The sequence below is a fragment of the Schistocerca gregaria genome, chromosome 3, assembly GCF_023897955.1.
Source record: "Schistocerca gregaria isolate iqSchGreg1 chromosome 3, iqSchGreg1.2, whole genome shotgun sequence".
Taxonomy (NCBI): Eukaryota; Metazoa; Arthropoda; class Insecta; order Orthoptera; family Acrididae; genus Schistocerca; species Schistocerca gregaria.
In genome coordinates, this window is record NC_064922.1 from 861234150 (window position 1) to 861261275 (window position 27126).

Below are 27126 nucleotides of genomic sequence, written 5' to 3' on the forward strand. Positions count from 1 at the left end.
CATATTATCATCAGATAAGTCAGGTCAATCTAACCACTTATTATCATATCAAAGCACTCCTTTCACCAGAAGATATACCTGGTCAGTCTCACCACTCATGTCTATACCTAAGCACGGGGTGACACAGTAAAACGGGAACATTTCCACAATCCCATAAAACTAGAAGTGTTGAGGGAAAGAAATTGCATTCATAGTAATTGAAACCTTACAACTTTGCCATTTACGAAACATTGATGGCATTTATCATTTTCTAAAAATTGTCCTTTAGATGGCGTCCTCCTGTACGAATACATTCGTGAAATCTGCTGTTGAGATTCCTCATTGACCGCTGCAACATCTCAGCGAGGATACTGTGAGTTGCATCCCGAATTCTTCGTTTTAACTCTTCCAGGGTTCTTGGTCGACTCGTTTAGACTTTGCTCATGAGGTAGCTCCACAAGAAAAAGTCACAAATGTATAAATCTGGCGAACGAGGGGGCCAGGGACTGTTACCTAATCGTGGGATCACACGGATGCCAAACAATTTTCGCACATACGCCAATGACTGCCGTGCAGTGTGTGATGTCGCTCCGTCCTGTTGAACACAGGATTCTTGAACATTTGGAAAGTTGTTCATTGCAGGTGTAACTAAAGTTCGTATCATCTCCACGTAACTATCGGCATTGACAGTTACTGCGTTTCCCTGTTAATTTGCGAAAAAAAATACGGTGCGATAATTCCATGTGATGAAATACCACACCATACTGTCACTTTATTATTGTGTAAAGGGCGCTCATGAACGTCATTAGGATTTGTGTTTGCCCAGTAACGACAGTTCTGTTTATTCAGATAACCTGTGAGACGAAAATATGCCTCACCTGACATCCATAACTTTTTTTAGAAATTCATCGTCATTGTTTATTTTTGTTATCATTTGTTGACAGAATCCTAATCGTAACAGGTAATCTTTGTCCTTTAATTGTTGCACCATCTATAGTTTGTTCGGATGAAATTTTAAATCAAGATGAAGAATTCTGCGAACACTCTCCCGGGACACTCCAACTGCTGTTACTTGCTTACGAATTGAACGCCGTGGGCTCCGTAAGACAGTCTCGCGTACATCAGTGTTCACTGGAGAATGCACACTTCTTGGCCGTTCTGTCGGTTTCTTCTTGAGGGCAGATCCAGTCTCTTAAAAGTTATTGATGCAACATTTTATCGCATGTTTCGACGGAACGGCGTCACGACGTCCTAAATTATAAAATCGTCGAAATACCCTCTGCACCGTTACCAAACTATCATTGTTTTTATAAATGATTTTGATGGCTAACGCACGCTGTTGTTCGTTCCACTGGTCCATGATTACTAAAATGGCGGACTGCTTACTCGGTAACTGTCACAAGCGGACTGTTTACTCGCTGTCACGAACCCACAGTGCTGCCACCTGCCCATGGCTGCCACTACTCATTTCAAACATTCCCGTTATTCTGTGTCACCCTGTACAGCTTCTACCAGCAGATACTGTAGATTGGTCTCAACACTCATCACCATACCTAAGCACCCTTCCACCAGCAACTACAGCAGGTTTCACCACTTATCTGTTTACCTAAGTATACCTTCCATCAGGAGATAAGTCAGGTCAGTCTCACCACTGGTCATTACACTCAACAGCCTTCCACTGGGAAATACAGCAGTCCAGTCTCACAATCTTTATAGCTACGCACACCTTCCATAAGCAGATACAGTTGTCAGTCTTATCACTCTTTACTATTCCTGAGCATGCCATCAAGCAACAGCTACCTCAGGCGAGTCTCATCACACACCACTGTACTTTAGCGCCCCTTCCAACAGCAGATACGCCACGACAGTCTTACCAATCATCACTATACGTAAGCATGCCTCCCATCAGCAGATACTGGGGGTCAGTTCACCATTCAGTTTCAGCAAAAGAGAATCCTTGTTATGGCATAGGCAGCTTAATAGGTAGACAAAATCCACTGTTCCACATCGTCGAGTGATAGAAAAGCTAGAAACATTTGGTTGTCTTTACGATACCCAGTTGTGACGATACGTTTTTGGTTATAGTCTCATTCGTCATACTGAACCGCGAATGTTTTAGAGAAACTAAAGTAGTAATAAGCTTGTTCACTGACATCATTATCTACAGACATGTGTAAGAGTCTAATGGTATTCAGAGAGACTTTGACGAAGTTTCCCACTAGCGTCATCAAAGACAACTCTTTTTTGTATGTGAAAAAATGCAAGGTAATAGCCATAACGGAGAAAAAGAACCAATTAGCATTCATCTGCAAGGCAGTGGTAAAGTCCTGGAGCATGTAACATCGTATGTAGAGACAAAATTTCGTAGCTTATTAAGGGGTATTTTCCGAGATATTGTGTAAGGGCGCTGTGATATCCAGTGGGACGTTGCAGAGTGTTGATGTGACTATCATTTATTTTGCTTGTTTGTGAAGATATCTGCTCAACATTGAGAAAACCTGTAATGTTCAAATGGTTCAAATGGCTCCGAGCACTATGAGACTTAACTTCTGAGGTCATCAGTCGCCTAGAACTTAGAACTACGTAAACCTAACTAACCTAAGGACATCACACACATCCATGCCCGAGGCAGGATTCGAACCTGCGACCGTAGCGGTCGCTCGGCTCCAGACACTAGCGCCTAGAACCGCACGGCCACTCCGGCCGGCTGTAATGTTCAATCACCAAAACTTGAAACACAAAAGACGTGTACAATTCTATCTCGTTGTGCTCAGTCTGCTCCGTCATTGTATAGTACTGGACATAAAACAAGCAGAACTGTTCCCGTACAGGTTTGAAAATGTCAGCTGCCACGGTGACTGCAGAGTGTACGGCGTCTGCTAAAGTAGAACGGACGAACGGACACTGTCGGCAAAACAAACCCGAGACGGAACCGATCAGTGCAGATTGCTGAGAGCAAAATGGATATTACTGATGCCTGCAACAGTAACCACGCCGACTTGGGCACTGTAGTGTAGTAAACACACAGGGATAAATAGGGGTAAGAAATGGAATAAAATACACTTCGAGGATCCATCGGAGTGAACGTTTACTTTATACCGAAATACTCCCTGAATAATCTTGGAAATTTTATCGGCGGAATTCCGGTTCACTGTATTTTAGAGGCAATTAATGGGACGATCACGAAAAATCAATATTAGTTAATGAGCACGGAAGACTTGGATTTATTAGAAGGGTTCTGGAAAACTGGAATGCATTTGCAAATGCAGTTACAATCAAATCTAGAGCACTGAACCAGCTTGTGGAGACCAGCCATCGAACGAAAATTTAATGGTCTCACTATTAAAATCGTGGCAGCTACGTAACACCTTCGGGATAAATACTATTAACTTGTGTTTGAAGAAGATTTTGCGACAGTTGGACACGCACCGGAGCCATCGGGATAGACGTTTTTCTTTTGCGCTTTACGCGAAAGGGTACGAAACAGCCTTCACTGTGCACTGTACAGTGTCTTGCAGGGTACACCTGTAGCTGCAGACCTAAGAGAAATTCGCGACGGGTGATGACAGTGCCGCCGACGTGTGTAACCCCCTTACCAACGTTTCCCACTAGTCCCTCTCGTTATGCTTTCTCTTGCCCCGACTTGGAAGCGCTCACATGCACCTATGCACCTACGAACCTTTAACTCAAGCATCGCCTCGATTCAATGTACCTCGAAGACTGGCTTGTTCATAATCGACGAGTGAGCCGTTTTGTCCCTGCTCAGCTCACACTTATGGCTCACAATTAAATTCAGATCGCGTTGATTGCTACGTGAGCGGAAGTGCAGTCTCGTCGCACCCACGTAAATTGAAGTGCGCAGAATGCGAAACCGTCGAGATGTATTATCGGTGGTTTTTCGCGATAAAGCTAGCGTCGTATTGTGCAGAATTTTTATTCTGCACCCAAATGTCGCGATTCGATCGTTCGATTTAATTGTTCGAATTGGATGAAGTTGAAAGCGCTGAAACTTGCGCGGAAGACGCTGCAGCAAGTCGTTCTTTCTCTGGGCTCTGCTCGTTTTGCTTTCCGTCGGCCGCGACCACTGGCACGTGGTATTCCTCTGCAGGGTCCGACCACCAACATTTGGCAGTTACCCCTAAGAGCCCGCGTTAATTGTCACCTAAATCTACTCCCCGCCGGTGGGAGGTGCGTACTTAATTTTTAAGGACGTTCGCACAGTGGAGTAGCGACATTCATAGCCGCGAAAGCTGAGTGGCGTCACATAGCGCGCTTGAATGTCACGCCGAGCCAGGATAATACGAGGTGGGCGGAAACGCGATATTGACAGTTGGCTCCGTCTGTCCCGAGGCAGTTGTTTCCTCATTCTCAAGAAAAACTTGAGCCGCGCCCGGCAAGTATTGACTTACGACTCATCGGAACAGCGGTCATTATTTTTCCTTCAGACCTTTTCTATTTTATTTATAACACCTGGATTCCGTAATGCGAGATCATTTCCTCACAACAGTAACACACACGTTATGTTATAGAAGCATACGTTGTGGATCCGGCGTGTGTCTGTAGATTTCGGAGCTGTCAAAGAACGAAAGACTTCTTATTTCCGATGCCTGAACTGCGCGCATTATATCTACTTTCGAGAGCAAATGCCTGAATAAAAGATTTACCCTTTTCTAATTCGGCAACAATTTTATGTTCGTAAGTGCCCGCTGCGGGTCAGCAGTCATTAGGAAGTTTTCAGAGGAAAGATCCTAATTCGATTTCCGGCACCGCTAAGGAATTAACTTTGGTGTGCGTCTCTTCTCCCTCCTTTGTTAACAACCGGACGTTGGAGGTGGCATGTTAACAAGGAGTACACATCGCGTGGTAATTATTTCTGTCAGAGTCGCTATACACAGTGTGTCTCTGTAAATAAATTCAGTCCAGTATTTAACATTTGAGTGGTCGGGTATGATGCTGAAGTAAGAAAAAATTATATTAAATTCGTATACACTGTTCATTCGTTGCAAATAGCGCACTATCAACAGTTTTCTAAATGTCACTTACACGGTAAATAGTCACTCGAATACTGTTGCATTTTACCGCGACGAAATGGTAACGGTGCTTGGAGCAACCAAGTTGTTGTGTAAATCTAGCATAAGTCTCTAAATAAAATGCGACTCTCGGGTATCTTGAGTCGCCGTTTCCCCAGCTACGTGTGGCCTCTCAGCCGCCAGTTCGCGGGCAGCAACACTAGGAGGGCTGCAACGAACAGTTCGAGGGTGTCGCGTGGAAAGATTAGATTAGATTAGATTAGATTAATACTTGTTCCATAGATCATGAATACGACACTTCGTAATGATGTGGAACGTGTCAGGTTAATAAAAGATGTCTGTACAAGAAATTACATTACACAAAATATTGCATGACACTAATGATTAAGGTTTTTTTTTTTTTTTTTACTTAGTTTATATCCAAAAATTCAGCCAATGAGTAGGAGGAGTTGTCATCTAGAAATTCTTTTAATTTATTTTTAAATGTTAGTTGGCTATCTGTCAGGCTTTTTATGCTGTTTGGTAGGTGCCCAAAGACTTTTGTGGCAGCATAATTTACCCCTTTCTGTGCCAAAGTCAGATTTAACCCTGCATAGTGAAGATCATCCTTTCTCCTGGTGTTATAGGTATGCACACTGCTATTACTTTTGAATTGGGTTGGATTATTATCAACAAATTTCATAAGGGAATATATATACTGTGAGGTTACTGTGAGGATCCCTAGATCCTTAAATAGATGTCTGCAGGATGACCGTGGGTGGGGTCCAGCAATTATTCTGATACACGTTTTTGTGCAATGAACACTTTTCTACTCAACGATGAATTACCCCAGAATATGATGCCATACGAAAGCAGTGAATGAAAGTAGGCATAGTAAGCTAATTTACTGAGATTCTTATCACCAAAATTTGCAATAACCCTAATAGCATACGTAGCTGAACTCAGACGTTTCAGCAGACCATCAATGTGTTGCTTCCAGTTTAACCTCTCATCAGTGGACACACCTAAAAATTTTGAAAATTCTACCTTAGCTACAGACTTCTGTTCAAATTCTATATTTATTACTGGAGTTGTGCCATTTACTGTACGGAACTGTATATACTGTGTTTTATCAAAATTTAAAGAGAGTCCGTTTGCTGAGAACCACTTAATAATTTTGTGAAAAACATCATTTACAATTACATCACTTAGTTCTTGGTTTTTGGATGTTATTACTATACTTGTATCATCAGCAAAAAGAACTAACTTTGCATCTTCATCAGTGTGGAATGGTAAGTCATTAATGTATATCAAGAACAGTAAAGGACCTAAGACCGAACCCTGTGGGACCCCGTGCTTGATAGCACCCCAGTTTGAGGAATCAGCTGTTGTTTTAACATTACACGAACCACTTATTTCAACTTTCTGCATTCTTCCAGAAAGCTGACATTAGCGGCGGAAGAGGGTTGTATCGACTATAAATCCGTGTGACTGCCGTTCTGTGACACCCTAGGTATGAGATTGTGGAGACGAATGACCTGCGGGTTAATAGCGTCGCAGAGGTCAGTTCACACAGACTAGGAACTTTTCATACGGTGATACAGTGGGGCACGCCCACTTTCTCCAGGGAAAGTTTCCTTACGGGCTTCGTGTTTTCAACATCCCTGTTCACGCCCTTCATCAAAAGAAGCGCTGTCCACAGTGCAGGGTGTGAGCTCTCCCGCCGGATTCTAGAAACGAGCCGAGGGAATTTACACAAGCGAGGAATAAATGAAATTGGGAAGCGGACTATCTCGTAGCTCCGAGACGAATGATTATTCGGACATAGAGAACCTCATTCCCTGGAAAGTGGCTATTGAAAACCTGGATGAGCATTTGCTAGTTTCCACGAAATTAGTATAGGTGTGAAATCAGTCCACGAGATGCACTTTGCAAGCTATTACCTAGGGTACACCGTACTAGTATTATCCAATTTCTGTCCTATTCCATTAGCGCATTGGACAACGAAGAAATGACTTTGCGTATGCCTCCGTAGACTCCCTAATCAATCGTATCTAATTCTCACGGTCGCTAAGCTGTAAATGCAATAGTGATAGCACAGTGTCTACTACAAGTTCTTGAAATGCACACAGATCTACGTTGTCTTTTATTTCTCAGAGCGTTTCTGTTACACTTTAGTATGGGCTCCACGATCGCAGCATCGTGCGCCCGAGTTCCTTCAGCGTCTGTTGTGCCCACTCGATAAGGACTCCAAATGTTGGAACAGTTGTTTAGAATTGGTTGCTCAAGCGACTTGCGTGCGATTTCCTTTAGTCACACTGCGTTTACCACATCCCTTTTAACAAATCGAAGTTTCCATTCGCATTTCCTAATGCCAATATTACGTGTTGCCACATCGTCAGCGAACAGTCGAATACTGCTGCCGATCCTATCTAATATATCATTTACGCCTCTTGAAAACATTAGATGCCCTGTTATGCTTTCGTGGAGCACACCGGATGTTGCTTTCGTTTCTGTGGAGCTTTTTCCGTCCAGTAAAACGCACTGGGTTGTGTTTATAAAATATACCTCGAGGCCATAACATATTTGTTCAAGAATTCCGTAATATTGTATCTCGGTTCGTAACGGACGATTTGAAGTGTCGCAAGCCCTTCGGAAATCCGGCACTTTTCACCTACGTGAACTGTTTGCAATTCGTCGTTTACGAATAAAGCAAGCTGTATTTGGCAAGAGTGCATTTTCCTGAGTCCGTGGCGATATCTTGAGAGAAGCTTATTTTCTTCCAGAAGCGTCATAATGTTGCTGCTTAGAGTATCGTCCAGGACCCTAAATGGGAAAACACGAAAACAGGCTCAAGTAGAAAGACTACAAGGCGAAAAAACCTCGCAGCGGCTGAGATTGTGTGGCTGTTTACGGCAGACGACGCATGGATTCTAGAAGGCTACCGAGGCCAATTTATGACCAGAAACTCTGACCAAGATTCGTTTACAAGCTGACCTATTGAATAACATGGAACGACCTAGGATTATGACGGCGATGTAAACAGGAGTGACCTGCGTTTTTTCCAATCGCACGGGACTGTTGCGCAAGATATTATCGACGAATATGATCTAAGGGAGGGGCTAATTGCGTGGCGTATTCGGTGTGATTTACTGGAATTTTGACAGATCCCGGTGCCTTGTTCGTTTTGAGTAGTTTTGATTTTTTTCAACTTCAGAGACGCTGATGTCTCTTATTTTTAACGACGCTGTTCGTATATAAATAGCGAAGACAAAATATTAGCTCTTTCTTAGTTCACAGTGAAATTCTTGAATAACAAATACGAGTACTTACGGAATCAAAACCTCCGCCTGTAGTATTCTAACCAAACTCTCTCGCACTACCCTAATTGAAAATCGCTGCTGTACAACGTTGAGCGAAGATACTTGCCGCACAAATGGCCACAGCTTCGCCAAAGTGTCATTTGTAGAGTCCATTTTTCTTCCGAAGAAACTTCGTTGGTCGTTTTTGTAAAAGATTTGTGAGAGTGGTCAACACAAGTAGTCGAGTTTCCTTTCAGTCCGCGTCTCGGTTTTCGAGTGGCTGCGTTATTGTAGATTACGAGTGTTGGAGTATCGGTTAGTACTGATGTCGGTGGAGCATTGGCGTTAAAGAACTGGGGCCGAGTAGCAGAGGCTGCACTGGGAGTGAGCCCGCCCGGCCTTGTCGCGAAAGTGAGCCCAAGAGGCGACCACCCCTGCCACATCGATCTGCACGCCAGGCGCCGCCGTCCAAGGTCACTGCCATGACTCACGTGTGGCTGGCGGAGCGGCTGGCAAAGCTCTGCCCGCCGAGTCGTGCCTTTAACGAAATGTAAAAGCCTGCACTACGGGACTGAGTCACAGCTGGAGTCACGTCGGAAAAATATTTAGGAGTAACTGTGTGCAGAGGTTCCTCCAAGTAGAGGGTCAGTTGCAGCTAAAGCATACGGTAGGAACTCTGGGAAACAGCTATCTACCTGCAAAAGAGATTGCATACGAAGCACGTGTGCGACCCGTGTTCCAATATCCCTCAGATGTAGGTGACAAAGAAGGGCGCCGCAGGTCCACGTGCTTGTTTGACTCGCGAGGGAGTGTAAACAGTTTAACTGCCAGACACTCGGAGGAACACCGTAGAAACCTACAAGAACAAGCTTTAGATCAGAATCGTCGAATATTATTCAGTCCACTACGTATCTGTCTGGTACATATCGTACTCATAAAACAATTTTAACAAACTTTAACTGGTGATCTTATCTCGTTAACTGAATGAAGTAGGGAAATGCGGTAAGATTTTGTGCTTTTGTATTTTATTTTGCACAATGTTCACTGCTCAAGTACTTAAAATTCAGTGGCGCCATTGTCTGTCCCACAGTGTAGACAGATTTTTCATTTCGTAACTGTCTACATCTACATTTACACTCCTCAAGCCACACAACGGTGTGTGGCGGAGGGCACTTTGCGTGCTACTGTCATTACCTCCCTTTTCTGTTCCAGTCGCGTATGGATCGCGGGAAGAACGACTGTCGGAAAGCCTCCGTCCGCGCTCGAATCTCTCTAATTTTACATTCGTGATCTCTTCGGGAGGTATAAGTAGGGGGAAGCAATATATTCGATACCTCATCCAGAAACGCACCCTCTCGAAACCTGGACAGCAAGCTACACCGCAATGCAGAGCGCCTCTCTTGCAGAGTCTGCCACTTGAGTTTGCTAAACATCTCCGTAACGCTATCACGCTTACCAGATAACCGTGTGACGAAACGCGCCGCTTTTCTTTGGATCTTCTCTATCTCCTTCGGCAACCCGACCTGGTATTGATCCCACACTGATGAGCAATACTCGAGTAGATGTCGAACGAGTGTTTTGTAAGCCACCTCCTTTGTTGATGGACTACATTTTCTAAGGACTCTCCCAATGAATCTCAACCTGGTACCCGCCGTACCAACAATCAATTGTATATGATCATTCCACTTCAAATCGTTCCACACGCATACTCCCAGATATTTTACAGAAGTAACTGCTACCAGTGTTTGTTCCGCTATCATATAATAATACTATAAAGGCTCCTCCTTTCTATGTATTCGCAATACATTACATTTGTCTATGTTAAGGGTCAGTTGCCACTCCCTGCACCACGTGCCTATCCGCTGCTGATCTTCCTGCATTTCGCTACAATTTTCTAATGCTGCAACTTCTCCGCGAAAAGCCGCATGGAACTTCCTACACTATCTACTAGGTCATTAATATATATTGTGAAAAGCAATGGTCCCATAACTCTCCCCTGTGGCACATCAAAGGTTACTTTTAACGTCTGTAAACGTCTCTCCATTGAGAACAACATGCTGTGTTCTGTTTGCTAATAACTCTTCAATCCAGCCACACAGCTGGTCTGATATTGCGTATGCTCTTACTTAGTTTATCAGGCTACAGTGCGGAACTGTATCGAAGACCTTCCGAAGTCAAGGAAAATGGCATATACCGTGGAGCCTGTATCTAATATTTTTCTGGGTCTCATGAACAAATAAAGCAAGTTGGGTCTCACACAATCGCTGTTTCCGGAATCCGTGTTGATTCCTACAGAGTAGATTCTGGGTTTCCAGAAATGACATGATACACGAGCAAGAAACATGTTCTCTCACGAGACTTTATTTCAATACAAACCTATACGTAAGTCCTTTCGTAATTTAAGAAACCCTCTACTGTATAGTATGTATTTTTAAGTATGCTGTATCTGTCTTTTGAATGTGTTGATTGTTGCTTATCTCTTTGTATCTGCTGTGAAATTGATTGTACACTTTGATTCCTTGATAGAAAATTCTGTTCTATGTCTTCTGTTTAGTTTTTCTCGGTACACGAAAGTGAAGCCCGGTGCTTGTTGTTGCAGCTGAAGAAGCAGCAGCAGCTGCAGCAGCAGATCCTCCTGCAGCACTTCCAGGCACAGAGGCAGCAGCTGGCCGAGCAGCACGAGCAGCAGCTCCGCCATCACATCAAGGTAAGCCCCCCGCCGTCTCGGCCTCTCTCTGGATGTACAGAGGAATTCCTGACATGCTGATAAGCACACGTTTTTCCACAGCTGTGGGAGCAACAGAAGCAGCTGGAGGAACAGCGCGAACGCAGGGAGAAGGAGAAACTGGAGGCGATCAAGAAGAAGGACAAGCACGAGCAGAGCGCCGTTGCTTCCACCGAGGTCAAGCAGAAGCTGCAGGTGCGTGGTGAAGTGGGCACCGTGAGCCCTTTAATGCGATAAGGCGACAGTGTATATCTGTAGCTTCTGATCACTAGAAGTGGCTACATTCTGTGCGAGAAGAAAGACTTAGTGCAATGCCATTTCTTTTTCTCGTTAGAGTTATTATTCCTAGGCATATAGTTACCTCTTTCTGTCACAACTATTGCTTCCATTACTATCCTAATAAGGAGTCCTTCAAAGCATTTCTCGTGGACAAAATGTTACATGTATGTCATTTTCATTTGCTCATTTCACTAGCTATAAATGTAATTTATTGGAATTCGATTTAGTGAAAGTACTGAAAATAAATTTGTTAGTTCACCTAATTACTGCATTGGCACTAGTAATAGCTAATCTTATGAATGATTGTCTATTTTGAAAGTAGAAGCTTGACAGAAGAAGAGGAATAAGTTTTAAGAGAACAGAAGAGTGTAAACATTTCCTGAGAAGTCCCTTACATGCTATTGTTCCTTTTGGTACTTGTTTGAATTTGGTTATGTACTACCTTGAAACTAAAACAAAGTCAGTGTGTGTAATTGGGGAAAAAAACTCATTCGCAGCACTGGGAAGATGAAGTAACAGATCTTATATGTTTGGTCAACCATTTTCCAATTTACGAAGGAAACAGACGTAGGAAAGAATTTAACCAAGTACAGTAAATAACATAAAATATTAAACAAGAAACTTTGTTAAACAAATGATATTTTATTTTTTATTAGTTCTTTTAACTTTATGTGAAGCATAGGGCTGCAACACATATATTCACCACATATTAGTGCAGAAGAGTTTTCTAATGTTGATTCCTGATGTTACACTGATTCGTTGAAGTTAATCAGACACTTAACAACTCTGTGTGTGTGTGTGTGTGTGTGTGTGTGTGTGTGTGTGTGTGTGTGTGTGTGTGTGTGTGTGTCAGAAAACATTGCTGGCATTAAGTTCTAATTATGCAATTGCAGTATGCATAGCATAAGTAAAATAGTACATAACATAGAAAGTTACTAAAATAAAAAAAAAACAAAAAAAACAGTGTAACTACAGATGTTCTGAAATGTGGTCTATTTGTGACTTCCATTTTTTATTGTTGTTTTCTTAGTCCGTTGTTTTTTTTTTTTTTAGTGCTGTTATGAATGTAAGCCTGCTATGTACTAGACACTATGTAACATATTCATATATGCGATTACACTTAAATGTTATTTTCTTGAGTTGAAATGGTGGAACCCTATGACTTACAATGAAGGCATAGTACTATTGGAGAAGGGGCTCTTGTACCAGGCGTATTGAAGAGTGCTGTACGCTAAATGTATAAACAATAACTGTACGCAAGGTTATTTGTGATAACACTGCTTCTGTCAAGAGCGAAAGTCCACGGAGAATTATTCTCTGCAATTGGCTTCGATAGATATAAAGAAATTACTGTTACTTGTGGAGCTTTTTTGATGGAAGGGATACCGAGCTAATCAGTATCTGAACCAAACTGTTGGTGTAATTACAGTTCACTGCATACTGCGAAAGCCAAACATTTGTAACAGTGTAGCACAATCAAAAACATAGACAATTCCAAAGATTTCTTTGGTGCAATGAAAATGATGCTGGTGTGACATACACTCTAAGAGACAAAAGGACACACCACAGAGGAATTATCCAAATGGGCCAGAAATCAGTAGATCTGATGTACATGTACAGATAAATAAATGTTTACAATTGTAGAAAAACTGAATGATTAATTTACAAGAAAGAGCTTTACAAATTGAGCAAGTCAGCAACATGTCAGTCCACCTCTGGTCCTTACGGGAGCAGCTTTTCAGCTCACATCAATTAAAACTGTTGTCAGATGTACTCCCGAGGGATATCGTGCCAAATTATGTCCAGTTGGTGCTTAAGGTTGACCATAAGTGCCACTTGGACAGAATTTGGCATGATAACCCCCAGCAAGATATCTGACAACTCTCTCAATCAATGTTTGCATGAGAGCAACATGTTGTTGAAGTGCTCAATTTGTGAAGTTCTTTCTGCTGAATAAACGAGCCGATTGTTCTGAAATTGTAATCATTTGTTTTTCTTCACATGTACATCATGTGTACCAATTACTATCCCATTTGGATAATTCCTTCATGACATGTCCTTTTTTGTGTTAGGGTATATATTCGCGATAAATTGAAGTAGTAGTACGATCCCTGACAGTCATCCATCGCTTTGTTTTCAACAAGAAGCTGTTATTATGTATATGGGTGCCTGCAGAAAACTGTTATGCAGATTACATGGGTACATAACATTTCATTGACCTTATTATTACTTTTGCAGCCAGTAATTACAATGAATTTTTAGGTGAGCATTTCAGAAAGTAACACTGGTCTAGTTTGCACTGTTACATGCTATGATGGTCAGTTCACTGGCACGTAATGAGGAGCTGGAATTCAAATCTGTCCGGACCGTTCAGATATTATATTCAAACAGGAGCCCATGGCCTGAAAAAAAGTTACTTAGCAAAGTTATTTTTCCTATATTTGGCTCTAACAATTGGACAAAATGTTTTACTATGAATGCCTTATAAGGGAAACTGTTATGTGAATCGATCAGAATCAGGCTATAAAACATCATCTTGGCAAATGTCTGTATAATCCATCATGTTTTTAGTATTAATAAGTCTGTTTTAAGTTTAAAAACTGTAAGATCAAATCTGCTTCTAAATTTTTATCTTTGCAATGTTAGATATGTGACAGATGTGTGGGCAGCCAGTACATCTTCCTGGTGGTAGTAGTAGTAGTAGTAGTAGTAGTAGTAGTAGTAGTAGTTGTTGTTGTTGTTGTTGTTGTTGTTGTTGTTGTTGTTGTTGTTGTTGTTGTGAAAGTTAGCTTAATAAAAAGAATATGATTGTTGTTATTTATTAAAAGTTTTGCTTGCTGGCAGTGCAAGTTATTTGTAAGCTTACATAAACTTACAACATAGGAATTCGTAAAATTTAAACATAAGAATTTGACTGCAAAAATGTGTTGCAAAATCTGACTGAGAGAAAGTAACATGAAAGTGCCTATCTGATTCCCTGTCTGTTGAATATTAATAATGACAAGGATACTGTCTAAATTCAGCACTGTGAATCATTAAGCTTTTAAAATGATAGATTTGTCCTGGAAAAACTCAGTGCTTCCTTTTTTGTTATTTAATTTTGGTTTATCTGATGCACAATGGAAACACCATGACCCTCCTCTTGTCTTGCATGTCACATTTGCTGAGTTACGACTAACTACTGAGATGTGTCTGGTGCAGTGCTCTCTCTCTCTCTCTCTCTCTCTCTCTCTCTCTCTCTCTCTCTCTCATGTCTAAGTTGATGGGAATGCAACAGGTAGTTGGTCTCTAAAACAACTTGATGGCACAGTCAGATACCCAGAAAAGTAGGCGATGGTTGCCACTGATCAGCTGTGGAGGCCATTTCTCAGATAATCAATACCTGAATGTATATGATTGGGCACAAAATAAGAAGATTGTTTAAAACGTACGCTCCTTTGTCTAAGTACAGTGGCCAATAAAGGAAAGAATACTTCACTTAACATGCAATATTATGAAAAGGATAGACTGCAAGTCACCATACAGTGGAGTTGTTGAGTTTCAGATACAGACTTGCAGATCGAACTTTCCTTTGAAAGTAATGGAGATCTTCATGAGAAACACTTGATTTTCTTCTTCATCCCTGTCTCTAGTATTATTGTCACTGAAGGGTTGTTAAACACAGATCTTCCATCGCTCCCCCTAGACTGTCAGGCCATTGTTTTGCAAATATGTGGACACTACTCCAGTGTTTCCTGGATCCTGGCACACAAACATTACTGAACAGTGTTTGGATGATTTTTAGGAAAAATTTCATTCCGCATTGTTACCAACTGAAACTATCCAGTGCTGCATGCATGTTACTACAAAATAGGTTTATAAATAATTCAGTTATTTTAATAACTTCATTTGACACCAGTCGATTCTGTATAGCCTATCATTTGGCTTCTCTCTCTCTCTCTCTCTCTCTCTCTCTCTCTCTCTCTCTCTCTCTCTCTCTCTCTCTCCCTATTATTATGAGAACCGGAATTGTGTGTCATTATCTGTTTTGTTCTTTTGTATATCAACTGAATAATAACAGGCAATTCCTAATAGAAATCTGTGCACAATTGCAGTCACAGTTAGTCACAAATCCTAACCTACTGTGCCTTATAGTCGAGAGACTAATGTAACAAAGACTGGCCTGTAACTGTACCACTGCTGTCCGATGGTTTTCACCAAACTTGTAGCTGTTTCAGAGCTTGACCTGGCTCTTTGAATGTTTGTGGAATAAATAATAGTTGAATTCTATTGAAAAAGTTTTTTTTGTCATTTTTATATTTACACTCAGTGAGACAGTCAGTCTGGATAGTACTACTTCCATTAATATGTACATTGCAAATATTTCTATGGCTTGTCTTAACTGCTGTTAACCCCCTATTTGTTGTTGTGGGGGTTACGTTTCACAAAGTCACTGATGAAGTTTACAAGCTTTGTCCAAGGACATGGAAAACATTTGCACAATGAATAGATTTATAGACTATAGCGATTCTTTATTTTCTCTCTGCTCACAAGTCAGATATGCAGAAAGATATCATAATAAATTGATAATGGTGTATACGTTGTGTCCCAAGGGGATCAATTAGTGCTACTGAGCATTCTATTTAACTGGTATCAGCTGTCATTTGTAAAGTCATTTGGCCTGTTCTTCCTCGTGGCACTTGAGGAGACAGTGGAAAATGTGGGTAACTATTATGCTCTCATTCCCATCCAGATATGAAAGGTTTCTGTATTTGCTTCTCACTTGTCATAAATATTTCTTCATTCATGACGAGTTCTGTTCTTCTTTTTATAGTAAACAAACTGTTCCCTCGAACCCGTTATGCCTTATACTTTTTCACTGTGCTGGGACCCTGTAGACCACTAGTGAGGAAATAAATTTTGCATATTGCCCAGATTTTAATAACCTTTTTGCATGCTGTGTGACATTCAGCAATAGCCTTGACATCCCACTTGTTGTTTACAAACATCCCATTCTGTTGTTCTACAGAACTTCCTGCTAAACAAGAAGCAGTGTGAGGCTGCAGCTGCTGCTAATGGAGCCACTTCAGCCTCCGGGATGTCTTCATTGTCGGGTTCTGCATCAAATTTCCGCAACTGGTGAGTCTGCTGTACACTTCTGACACTTTACTTTCATTTATAATGCAACTTAACTCTACTATTGATTGACAGCTAACTCTTGAGTACAGTATTTTGTGAAGAAAATTCTGATAACCTGTTTCATAATTGCAGCATGTACAGTCTGTATGAGTCACAATATAATCCTTAAACAATGTCTGTAATTAAAATTAAGTGCTTTAGTAAAAATGTTGTGTTGAGGAAATGCAGGTAAGTGCTGGACTTGCACAGCAACCACACCCAAGAAACAAAATCTGTAAAACAGAATGAAAAGTTTCACAGATTTTGAGTTACCAAAAATATTTTTCAAAATCTGGGAGAGCATTTTCTAAAACAACAGTCTATCTCCTTAGTCTCATGTAGAACTGTAACTTGTGTGCTGTGGTCAGTTTTTATGTGGTTATTGGGTTTGGGGTTGTTGAGTAATACATAAGATGAGGTGCTTTCAGTCATCTTTTGTACTTCTGTCATTTCTTAACTTTTCTGTAAGGTGGCGCTGATGCTTTGTTCCTGTACAGCTTAGATAAAACACAGCTGCTGATACACCAAGTGCATTTATAATTTCTTTAACTGCAGAAGAGTGTATTAAAGTGATAAGGATAGTCGGCATGTCAGTGGAAACATTACACCAGAAGAAGCAGCTTATACAAATGTTAGACTGTGATACATAAAGAAAGTGGCGATAAAAGTGAAGACATGTCAGTTGATCTTGGTTTATGGCTTGAGTACCATAGAATGTGCCACAATATAGACAATATCCACTAGTTACCCAACATTGCCCAGTTACTTATTTATCCTAATCCTGTTTAGGGGTGAAATGTCATTGTAACTGTCAACCCTGAATTGTAAATTGCATAGATGTTAGTTATTTTTAATTATTCTTACAAGTAGCTCCCTTTTAACCCCTACCATACATACACTTGGGTGCTCATGCGTCCACTTAACCCCCCCCCCCCCCCACACACACACACTTACTCAAAGGTGCGTGCATGTGTTTTTTTTCCCTTCTTCCAGCACATCTCATACTGCAACTATCCTGTGATTTCAGCTTACTTTTCAATGAAGTTTACACATTTTAAATTGGCACTGTACGGTCTTAATAAACTTAGTGCTGCAGTGTACAGACGGTTGTTGATTCTCCCCTAAAATGCATCTCTCATTCAGAAGTCCTCAAACTGACTTAGAAGCATCTTGACAGTAGAATGACATTTGTTGTTTGTTGAGATATGCATCTAGAAATATGTATCACTCACAATCCCAAAATTTTCATTACATGTGCCTCAAAAATCAGAGAGACAATTAGTCCCTTTTGCCAGATTGCTCCACATTACCTCTAGTAGTCATAATCAGATGGTATGATTTTAATAGAAGCATTTAGCTTTTGTAAAATGAAGTTTTATGAAGATGATTTCACATTTTGACGAAAGCTCTCTTATGTGAAGCTCTCTTACGTAAAGCTATTAGTATTGCAACATCATAGTGTAAAGGACCTCAGCTAAACCTGCAGGTAATAATTTTGGACGATTATTGTCAGGGTTACTCAGTGAGTTTCTGTTACAGGAGTATCCTACACGGTCACGACGGAGGACCGGGAACGGCGGCAGCTGGGTCCTCGGCGGGGGCACACCCATACCGCCTACCGTCCATTGTAGCCAAGTATGATGACGACTTCCCTCTCAGGAAGACAGGTGAGCAGCACTGCAGGAACTTGAATGCTGCACCACTTCGTGTTGCAGTGTAAAGCTGCATCAGTGAACTTGTAAAGAAAAGTTGTTCTAGACATTCTTTTCCTGTATATATTTCTTCCTGTTATTCTTTTCAGTTCCCATTCCCTCCTCCTCTATCTCTATGTACATAACCACAAGCCACTGTGCGTTGCACGGTGCAGGGTGCTCTCTACCATTGGTAGTCGTTCCATTTACTATTCCACTCAAAAATGGTGTGAAGGAAAAATTATTGCCTGTATGCTCCTCTACAAGCAGATATCTCTCATATTTGTTCTAAAGAAAGATGAACATTGAGGGCAGGAGAAGGATTCTGCAATTTGTTGCAGTTACTAGTTCTCTGGACATGCTCAGTAGCGTTTCACAAGGAGACAGTCTTCTTACCTCTTAGAGTTCCCATCCGAGTACACGAAACATTGCCATAACATGCTTGTACTGTTTGAACTGAATGCTAACAAATTTATCAGAGCATCTCTGAATTGGCTCAAAGTCTACCAATAATCTGACAGAGTAGGGTTCCCAAACACTTAGACACTTGAGTGGTACATGAGGTGGGGTCTTACAGGAATTATGTGTCTTATTTCCTTCATGTGTGCACTATACTTGAGTAGAACAGTCTCAACAAATCATAGATGCTTATTAACTTTTGCTGCTACTGACTTTGTGTGATTGTTACATTTAGTATTATTTCACAATGTTGCATCCATATATATAATTGATGTAATTAAGTCAAACAAGATAACAATAATACTGTATATGAGCTTTACGGGAATGTTTCTCCTACATCTCTGCCTCAACTTAACATTTGCCTATATTTACAACAATCTGCCTTTAATCCCACCAAACAGAAATTCTGTTAGTCATCTCAAATCCCCCTACAGTCATTAGAGGTTGATACTTTCCCATGTCCAGGAGCATCGTCAGCAAACAGTCTCAATTTGCTGCCTTCTTATGTGACAGATTGTTAATGTACGAGGAGAACAGGAGTGGTCCTAGCACACTTCGTGGGGCATCCCTGACGCTCACACTCCAGGGCAGTGTGCTGGTTTCTGTCACTCAAAAGTCTGCAAACCATCTATATAGTTGAAGAACTATTTCACATGCTTGAACTTTTGTTAACAGTCAACATTGTGGTAGAGTGTCAAATTATTTCTGGAAATTTGCCTGTTGGCTTGCATATGTGGTTTGCAGGATATTGTTTGTGAAAATGAGCAGCTTTGCCACACATGGGCTAATTTTAGGACAGAACAAATTTAGAATACACTCAAGGATACTACAATAGACAGACATTGTGGGTATTGGTCTATAATTTTGTGTTTCTGATTTTTTTCTCCTTCTTGTGTACAAGAGTTACCAGGATTTTTTTCCATTCACTTGGCACAGTCTTTTTTTTTCTTTTTTTTTTTCTTTTTCCCCAAGTGATTCATGTTAAGTGTGAGCTAAGGAGGGGGGTAATGCCACAGAGCACTTTGTGTAAAATCAAAGAGGCATTCCATTGGGCCCTGGTGCCTTATTCTTTTCCAACGAATAATGTTGCTTTTTGTCCTTCTCTTCCCCCTTTGTAGCTGTGCATAACGTTGTTAGTGTTCTTTTGTTTTTTTAAAAAAGTGATTTCATTCATATCATTGATTGTACATCATTGTAACTATGAAATGTGAGGATGGCATTAGCATCCAGGGGAACAGATTTCTCTGTGTGTCAGAATTCCTTTTATTTGGCATTTTACCTTTTTTGGTTATAATTTACAGGAGAAGTACCGTGTCTTAATTATCTCAGCTCTAAGATTATACTAAGTTAATACCTGTTAATGCCTGGATTATTTTTGCATATTCACCGTATAAGAAAATAAAGAAAGACATTGAAGAATAAGATACAAATTCTTTACGTGCTTTTTCACTGGAATACTACCTTGAGTGGGAACAGTATAGCCCACAGCATTTACTTATAAATTTAGCATTTCCCCTCAATATCTTGTAACTTACAAGATATTGCATATTGTAACATGTTTCAAAGAAATTAATCTCTTCCAGTTCAGAATTAAACAGGTGTTTCAGTGTACTTACGTCAACACTTGATCAGTAATTTGCATTGATGTTACTTCTTCATTGTCTTCTCTAAGTTGTGATGTAATGCTATTTCAGTGCAATTTACAGCTAGTATATATACGGAATTTTCACACTTTCTTTGAAGTTGCTTTTCTTTTTGATATTAAGTAGAAATACATTTATTAAAGATAACATTTTGTAGCAAGAACTGTAACTAAATTGTTGTTAATGCAGTTTTGTGTTTGTGTGAATATTAACTGCTTAATATCTCTATTAATTTTTATTATAATAATGTAGAAATGTAATATTAATTGCTTGAAGTTCTGTAGCATTTTTAAAAATTTGTCTGAGTCTTCTTACCTGCTCATTTATTTTGCAGCGTGTTGCATCTTGCATGTTTAATGAGACACAGAAGGATTTTTGCAGAATGAGGTAGTAGTACTAGTGGTAAAATTACTGACATTTTTATGTTCATCCATTACTTTGAACATTGGCTTGCTTCAGTTTGAGTAGTGTTCCAGAATGCTAAGTACTTTCATGCTGCAAGCACACTATCCTCTCTGTGGCCTCTGTGTGTTTTACCGTAGCGATAATATGACTGACTGTAGCTCTAACATTGGTGTATCTACTCCTCTCCATGCTATGCCCTCGACAGCATCCGAACCAAACCTGCTCAAGGTGCGACTCAAGCAAAGGGTGATTGAGCGCCGATCTAGCCCCATCGCCAGGCGCAAAGATCGACTTCTGGCCAACATCAAGAGGAAGTCACAACTCGCAAGTATGCGGGGTTTCCTGGTTGTGGGAATAATAAATACATCCTGGTGATATACAGTACAGCTTAGGCAGATGTAACTGATGATTATCTTTATTATTGGGAAATAATCATTTCAGACATTTCGGGAACTATTGCACCCGTTAAGTAGTGTTTTGGATACATTGTGCATACTCTTGTAATAAAATGATGTTAGCTGCACTTTGAGATTTTAGAAATCTACAATCCTTAATTATTATTGCTCTTTTGCAAGGATAGGGAAAATGTGGCACTGAGTATTCATTTGTTTTCTTTTCCTATTTGTTATTTTGAGAAAGATTGTTTTACTCCCTTGATTAAACTTTACCCAGAAACTCCAGTTTTATTTTTAATAAATTGAAAATGTTTTGTCTGTATAAAGTTCTAAGTTATTATTTAAAACAAAATAGTCAAATCGTATTAGGAGCAGTATCACAAATAAAGCATCAGTAGATGCAAAAATTAATATTGAAAATTGCTTCTTTGTCAGCATATATTTCAAATGTCAAGATTAAATCTGGATTGAGTAATCATGACCATTTAATTACTGATATCTGAAAGGAGACAATATTAATAGGTAATAGTTGCAGACAGAACTGAGTGTGAAACATATTTTCTTTGATATTTAGATACAGATAAAATTTATTGGCAGCTCCCAGTTATTAGTTGCCTTGTCCTAATTTGCATGTTTGTTATGCACGGCATGATTTCTTGATATATCATACTAACATTTATCAAGCTTAAGTGATGTAGATGTAACTTGACGATATTATTGTTGCAGCGGAAGTGAATGCTGGTGGTGTGGGAGCAAACAGTGTGGACTCTGGTCCAAATTCCCCCCCGGCAATCCCAGGTGGCGGAGGCCGCCAGCCCTCACCATCTCACCAGATGGGTCGCAGCAGCACACCAATTCAAGAGGTAAAAATATCTCGAGTCACTTCAGAGAAATGTACATAGGTCTGATCAGCAAACAGTAGATTGCTTCAAAACTATACCAGAGTTGTTGAGTGATTAGTGACAGAATCACATATTTCTCAGAAATGTTGCCAAGCAGTCAAGAGATACTTCTATTCACACCTCTTTCACTTAAACATCATCCACCTATTCCACTGAACAGGCCCTAGTGGCTTTTGATGTAGTTTCAGTGATTTAGTCATTTGTCAGTATGATAATTAAAAAGAGCTACAGTAATTTGGATAAAGGAAGAACTTTACCTAGACTTCATTTCAAAGTAAACATTTAAATGTTTCATGTGAGCACTGTAACTACAATGCACTGCATTGATTCCCAGCTTGTGGATGGAAGAAAAAAAATTATGGTTTGGTCATGACTGTAAATAATTTTTAAAAATAATCTCTGTTATGACTGTTTATATTTATTAGATCATCATCAGCCATTTTACAGCCACAGCTCAATGAAGACAACACCTTGCCTTTTTTCTACTCCACAGTCTTCAGCTACATCCAGCATATTTTCCAATGTCCTATTTTGGTCTCTCAGAAAGCAGCAAAGAACTTCCAATGCATTCCCTTATCTGTTGCTTTGGTTTCCTCTCTCCTATTACTTCATCTGTCATCCATAGTTCTGTCACTCACTGAGCAATGTTTAATTTTGAATGATCTCCATGTGTAAAAACCACAGCTCATTGCCATATGGCAAAACTGTTAATACACAGTCTAATCATGAACTTCGTTTTGAACGATTTGCAACTTTTGTCTTTTAAGCTGCTTTACCTTGCGAAAAACATTTCAAGTCTTATGACTTGCTGATTTCTTTTGCAGCCCATCCGGACTTAGTAGTCAGCATATGTCGTCAATTATAACTTGTGTCAGAACTTGTTTTCTTGGTTTGGGAAATTGAGAAGTAAATGCTGTGTGTTCTAAGATAACATTTTACAGTGAGTGAAGGAATGTTACAGATTACAAATTTTGATTGTAGTAAAATTTCTCAGATTTTATGAAGAGGATATTCTGACTGGCAATATGGTGTGGAACAACTGGTGTCAAGTATGGATTGTTATTGTGAAAAGCCTTAAGCCTTAAGCTCTTCATTTTCATTTGGTACAACTTTCAAGTGCAACAGTAGATTTCGTCTGTGGTAACAATGAAAAGCAAAAGTGAAAGCAAAGGAGGGAATACACTTGGAGTGACTGAGGATTTATGTCAGCTGACACCAAACCAAGTGTAAAAGAAGTATTTAGAAATTATATTGACTTACTATTCCACGACATAATAGAAAATCTATGGAACCTCATAAGTTTTACATTTGAGAGCATTAAATTAATATGTAAGAATGCCGAGTCTCGTGATGGTAACATTGAATAGAAAGTTCTCAGCTCAGGTTTCCAGCTGCTGCATCGAGTGATTAAAATTACATGAGCTTCCGGCCGAGCAGCCCTTGGCCATTCTCAAGTGGTAGGACTGCCAGTGGGCTGCTGGTATACCCTTATATACAATAAATGTCAACTGTGACATCACTGGTGCTTATGATATCTCCACATATGGGCATATGTTGACTTGTTTGATGCACCCACTTCAACCGTGCGATCACTGGATCCCACACCGTGCTGAGCTGCAGGCGAACTCCCCCATTTAGTGTGTTATTGGTGATTTTTATTTCAAGGGCTTCTTTAATTACACAATCCCAGAAGGCATTAGTGTGAGCAACAACAGATGTTTCGTCAAATTTTATACGGTTATACAGTGTCCGCTTTTCTAAATCATGCTCAGATAAGGCAGATTTCTTGGGGTAGCATGCTGCTTGGTGGTCTAGTGCAAGTCTTTCAGTTGGAGGTCACTCTCACAGCAGCATGTCTCTGTCCTATCCAAGGAATCCTATTGGGGATAGAGGACCTACAGATTAATGCCAAATGAATCACATTTCACTCCTGGCAAGTCCTCAGTTCATTTGGAAATGGAGTCTCTGTCAAAGGAAGACAGAAATGTTACTGTGGTCTGACAAAGTTTCAGATCCTGCAGTCTTTTTCTTTCCAGATGAGCACCTTAAAACTAGACCACTAGCCCCAACTATGTACTGAAAAAGTTTAAGTCCTGCTGTTGTAGTAGATCTAAGCAGAGACCCCAATAGTTACTCAGTGGTATTTCCTGAACAAGTCCTCAAGATAAGTTTACTGAATTGATATTGTCTGTAATTCAGGGTCATAAGTTATCTTGTAGGCACTGTAGAAGATAAATGATGATCAAATTGTGACATCGAACATCTGCGTGTAAGAAGTGAAATGAAGCCACGGGTGAGGAAGCTAAGGATGTTGTCACAGGGCACACTGCAACACAATGTGCCATTCTCCAACATGATATAATCTCTCATATGAGAGATAGAACATTTTTTATCTGCATAGGCATGATGCTGGCATGAAATTGTCCTGTCAGCACAAATTACACTAATGTATTGGTCAGTCTATGAGGGAGTGGGGAGTCCGAACACTGCTTAGAGATTTACATGGAGAAAAGCACAAAACATGACCAACACAAATGATGGAAACAAGTAACAAGTGGAACTCTTGAGCGATGCGTGTTGTGAATGCCACGTCCGTGTTAGTCAATCTCAGCACAAGATTGGCTGACCTGGCCTAACCCCACTGGCAGCGGAACTCACGGCTCATATGACAGTCCATTTGTGCTGTCTGTGGTAGCTTTCTGCACTACTCTGCCACATTGTCCATATGCATGTCTGTTGGCAGGGATGCTAAAGTGTTATGCATTGTGGAAGGACAGAAAGGTGTGAACAGTCGAGCCATTGATTTACTTCTGGTATTCTTTCTAAGGACACGACTTTTTGATGAATGGAACTCTTCCCGAATGAGCTGATCTATGTGTGTGACCTTACTGCTTTCTTATTTCTGTTGTTTTGTATTGTGATGAAAAGTAACAACTGCTTTGCCATTGGCTTAATACCAAGAGTGAAAGAGAGATAATGTGTGAGGCTGGAATAGAAGGGATGGGCTTTTATTCCAAATTCAATTCTTTTAGTTGCTGTGTTTTAGATATCTGAAGCATTTACTTTTGATATGTAACAACAACAACACTATAATAATGTAATAATAAGGCTAAAACCATTCTGAGTAGAAAGGTGGACACATAACAGTCAAATTACATATTCAGTGGCCAAAAAAGTCTTGCTTTACAAATATAATTTACTGAGCTTGAATCTCGGAAAATTTTTCAGGGCAGTCAAGATGATTGTGAAAAGAGCAATTAATTATAATTATCTTCAGTACTTTAAGTGAAATTTATACTTTATTTCATTCTGCTAAGAATGTGTCGGTTTTCGCCTGCAGTATTAACAGTTTTCAGTATTAAAAATGTAAGACAGTTTAGTCAACTTTATGAATATGAATATAGGCTTGGCATAAGTTGCTATTTGACTTAGCCTTTTTCTTAAATGTATACATAGCTATAATTGAATGTACATATCTTTACCTTGTGTGTAGTAGATTATTGATAATGAATGTATGGTTTCAGATGTGTCCAATAGACACAATAACAGTATACATTTCCAGTGACATCTTTGAAGATTTTATTGTTTGTCAAGTTTGTGGTCACTGTGAGACACATATTGTACAAAAAACAAAGCAACCATGCTGGCTTCAGATTATCTGAAGTTATATTTACTTATTTAGCTTCACATAACACCCACTTCTAATTAAATGTGTATTATTGCAAAGTAATAAGATTCTTAAGTCTAGGAAGCTACACTTGTGATGGAGTGTGGCTTTGCCATCTCTGGTATCGGTAAAAGTCAGACAAAGAGTGCAGCTGTAGACCAACCATCCGAAGATGTGAATTGCCATCTTTATTGAGGATTAAAGAATTTTGTGGTTCATTTTACCTCGTGTGTGTGTGTGTGTGTGTGTGTGTGTGTGTGTGTGTGTGTGTGTGTGTGTGTGAGAGAGAGAGAGAGAGAGAGAGAGAGAGAGAGAGAGAGAGAGAGAGACGTATTTAATTTTTATGTTCCATCTCACACACACACACACACACACACTTTCTCTCTGTCTCTTAAGACCTAATGTTTTGCAGGAAGGTGAAGGCTGTGGCAGCCAGCAGGGCAGCGTGGGAGAGCTCTCACTGTACAGCAGCCCGTCGATGCCCAACATCTCACTGGGGCGACCTCCGACTCACTCTGTGGTCAGTGGCGTCCAGCTCTCTGTCGATTGACATAATTTGCACTGCACGCTAGGGGTAACTGTTTTTGGCAGTGTTTAAGTGTTCCAGTGCATTTATACTTTCAAAATGTCTGAGCTTCAAAAGTAAGTGCTGTTACTGGCATCTGTCTGCTGCACTGAAGAGCCCAGTATATGAGGGCAATCCAGGATGTAATGACCTGTTGTGTGTTCCCACTGTGCAAACTGATATCGGACTTCTACATGAGTGTGAGCGGTTTCCTCAGCACTCGTCTCAGTGCCATGTGAGTGCTAATCAAAATGGGTTGTTGTTGTGATATCTGTAACTGTTTAAAATGAATTGTGCGATCTGAAGTTCCTGAGTAACACAGTTTTTGCATGACAAAATGTTGATATTGTGGAAACATGCAATTGACGAAAGGAAGCATTTGGTGATACAGTAACAGAACTCAACCCGGAAATGTCATTCGTTGCAGACTATTTGAAGAATACAGTGAGGAACAAAATAGCACAACATAGAAGCCTGACACTTGACAACTTAAAATTTCTCGTTCCCTGTTATGTGTACAAACACTGTAGCTGCAGTAAAATTTTTTACACAGCAATTTTCTGAGATATGAGTGACTAACACAGAAAACAGAACATGGCTGTAGCACTAACATTTTGGGCACAGTATAGCATAGATAGAAATGATTTGTTGATCAGGTTCTTACTGGTTGTGAGATGGGGGTTTCTGACTTCATCACAGACTGAACACTGAGGTATCTTTGTAAATTTAAACAGTTTGGTGATTGTTTTGTCGGATTGTGAGGGTGTCCTCGTGGTGGATTTCGTGCCAAAAATACATAATGATTGCTGCAGATCTATATTTTGACACCCTAAGAAAGATTAATACAGTAAGCAGGTCCGAAAGGATATAGGTTGCAATAGTTACTCGGAGATAACGAAGCTTGCACGTGATAGAGTGGCTTGGTAACATGCATCAGTTGTCAGACTC

At 40.2% G+C, this 27126-nt stretch overlaps 1 protein-coding gene across 7 annotated transcripts in view; it reads left to right on the forward strand.

The window, feature by feature from the left end:
• Window positions 1–27126, forward strand: part of LOC126354868 (histone deacetylase 5) — a 595379-nt gene that overhangs the window by 500517 nt on the left and 67736 nt on the right. For 5 of the 7 annotated variants that reach the window (XM_050004863.1, XM_050004862.1, XM_050004868.1 and 2 more), the window contains 7 exons: window positions 10890–10997; window positions 11079–11210; window positions 16303–16412; window positions 17991–18118; window positions 20855–20977; window positions 21771–21907; window positions 26026–26133. In XM_050004863.1, the coding sequence (XP_049860820.1) occupies window positions 10890–10997; window positions 11079–11210; window positions 16303–16412; window positions 17991–18118; window positions 20855–20977; window positions 21771–21907; window positions 26026–26133 (846 nt within the window). The remainder of the gene's footprint in view (window positions 1–10889; window positions 10998–11078; window positions 11211–16302; window positions 16413–17990; window positions 18119–20854; window positions 20978–21770; window positions 21908–26025; window positions 26134–27126) is intronic. The other 2 variants (XM_050004865.1, XM_050004864.1) reach the window with 1 other exon arrangement.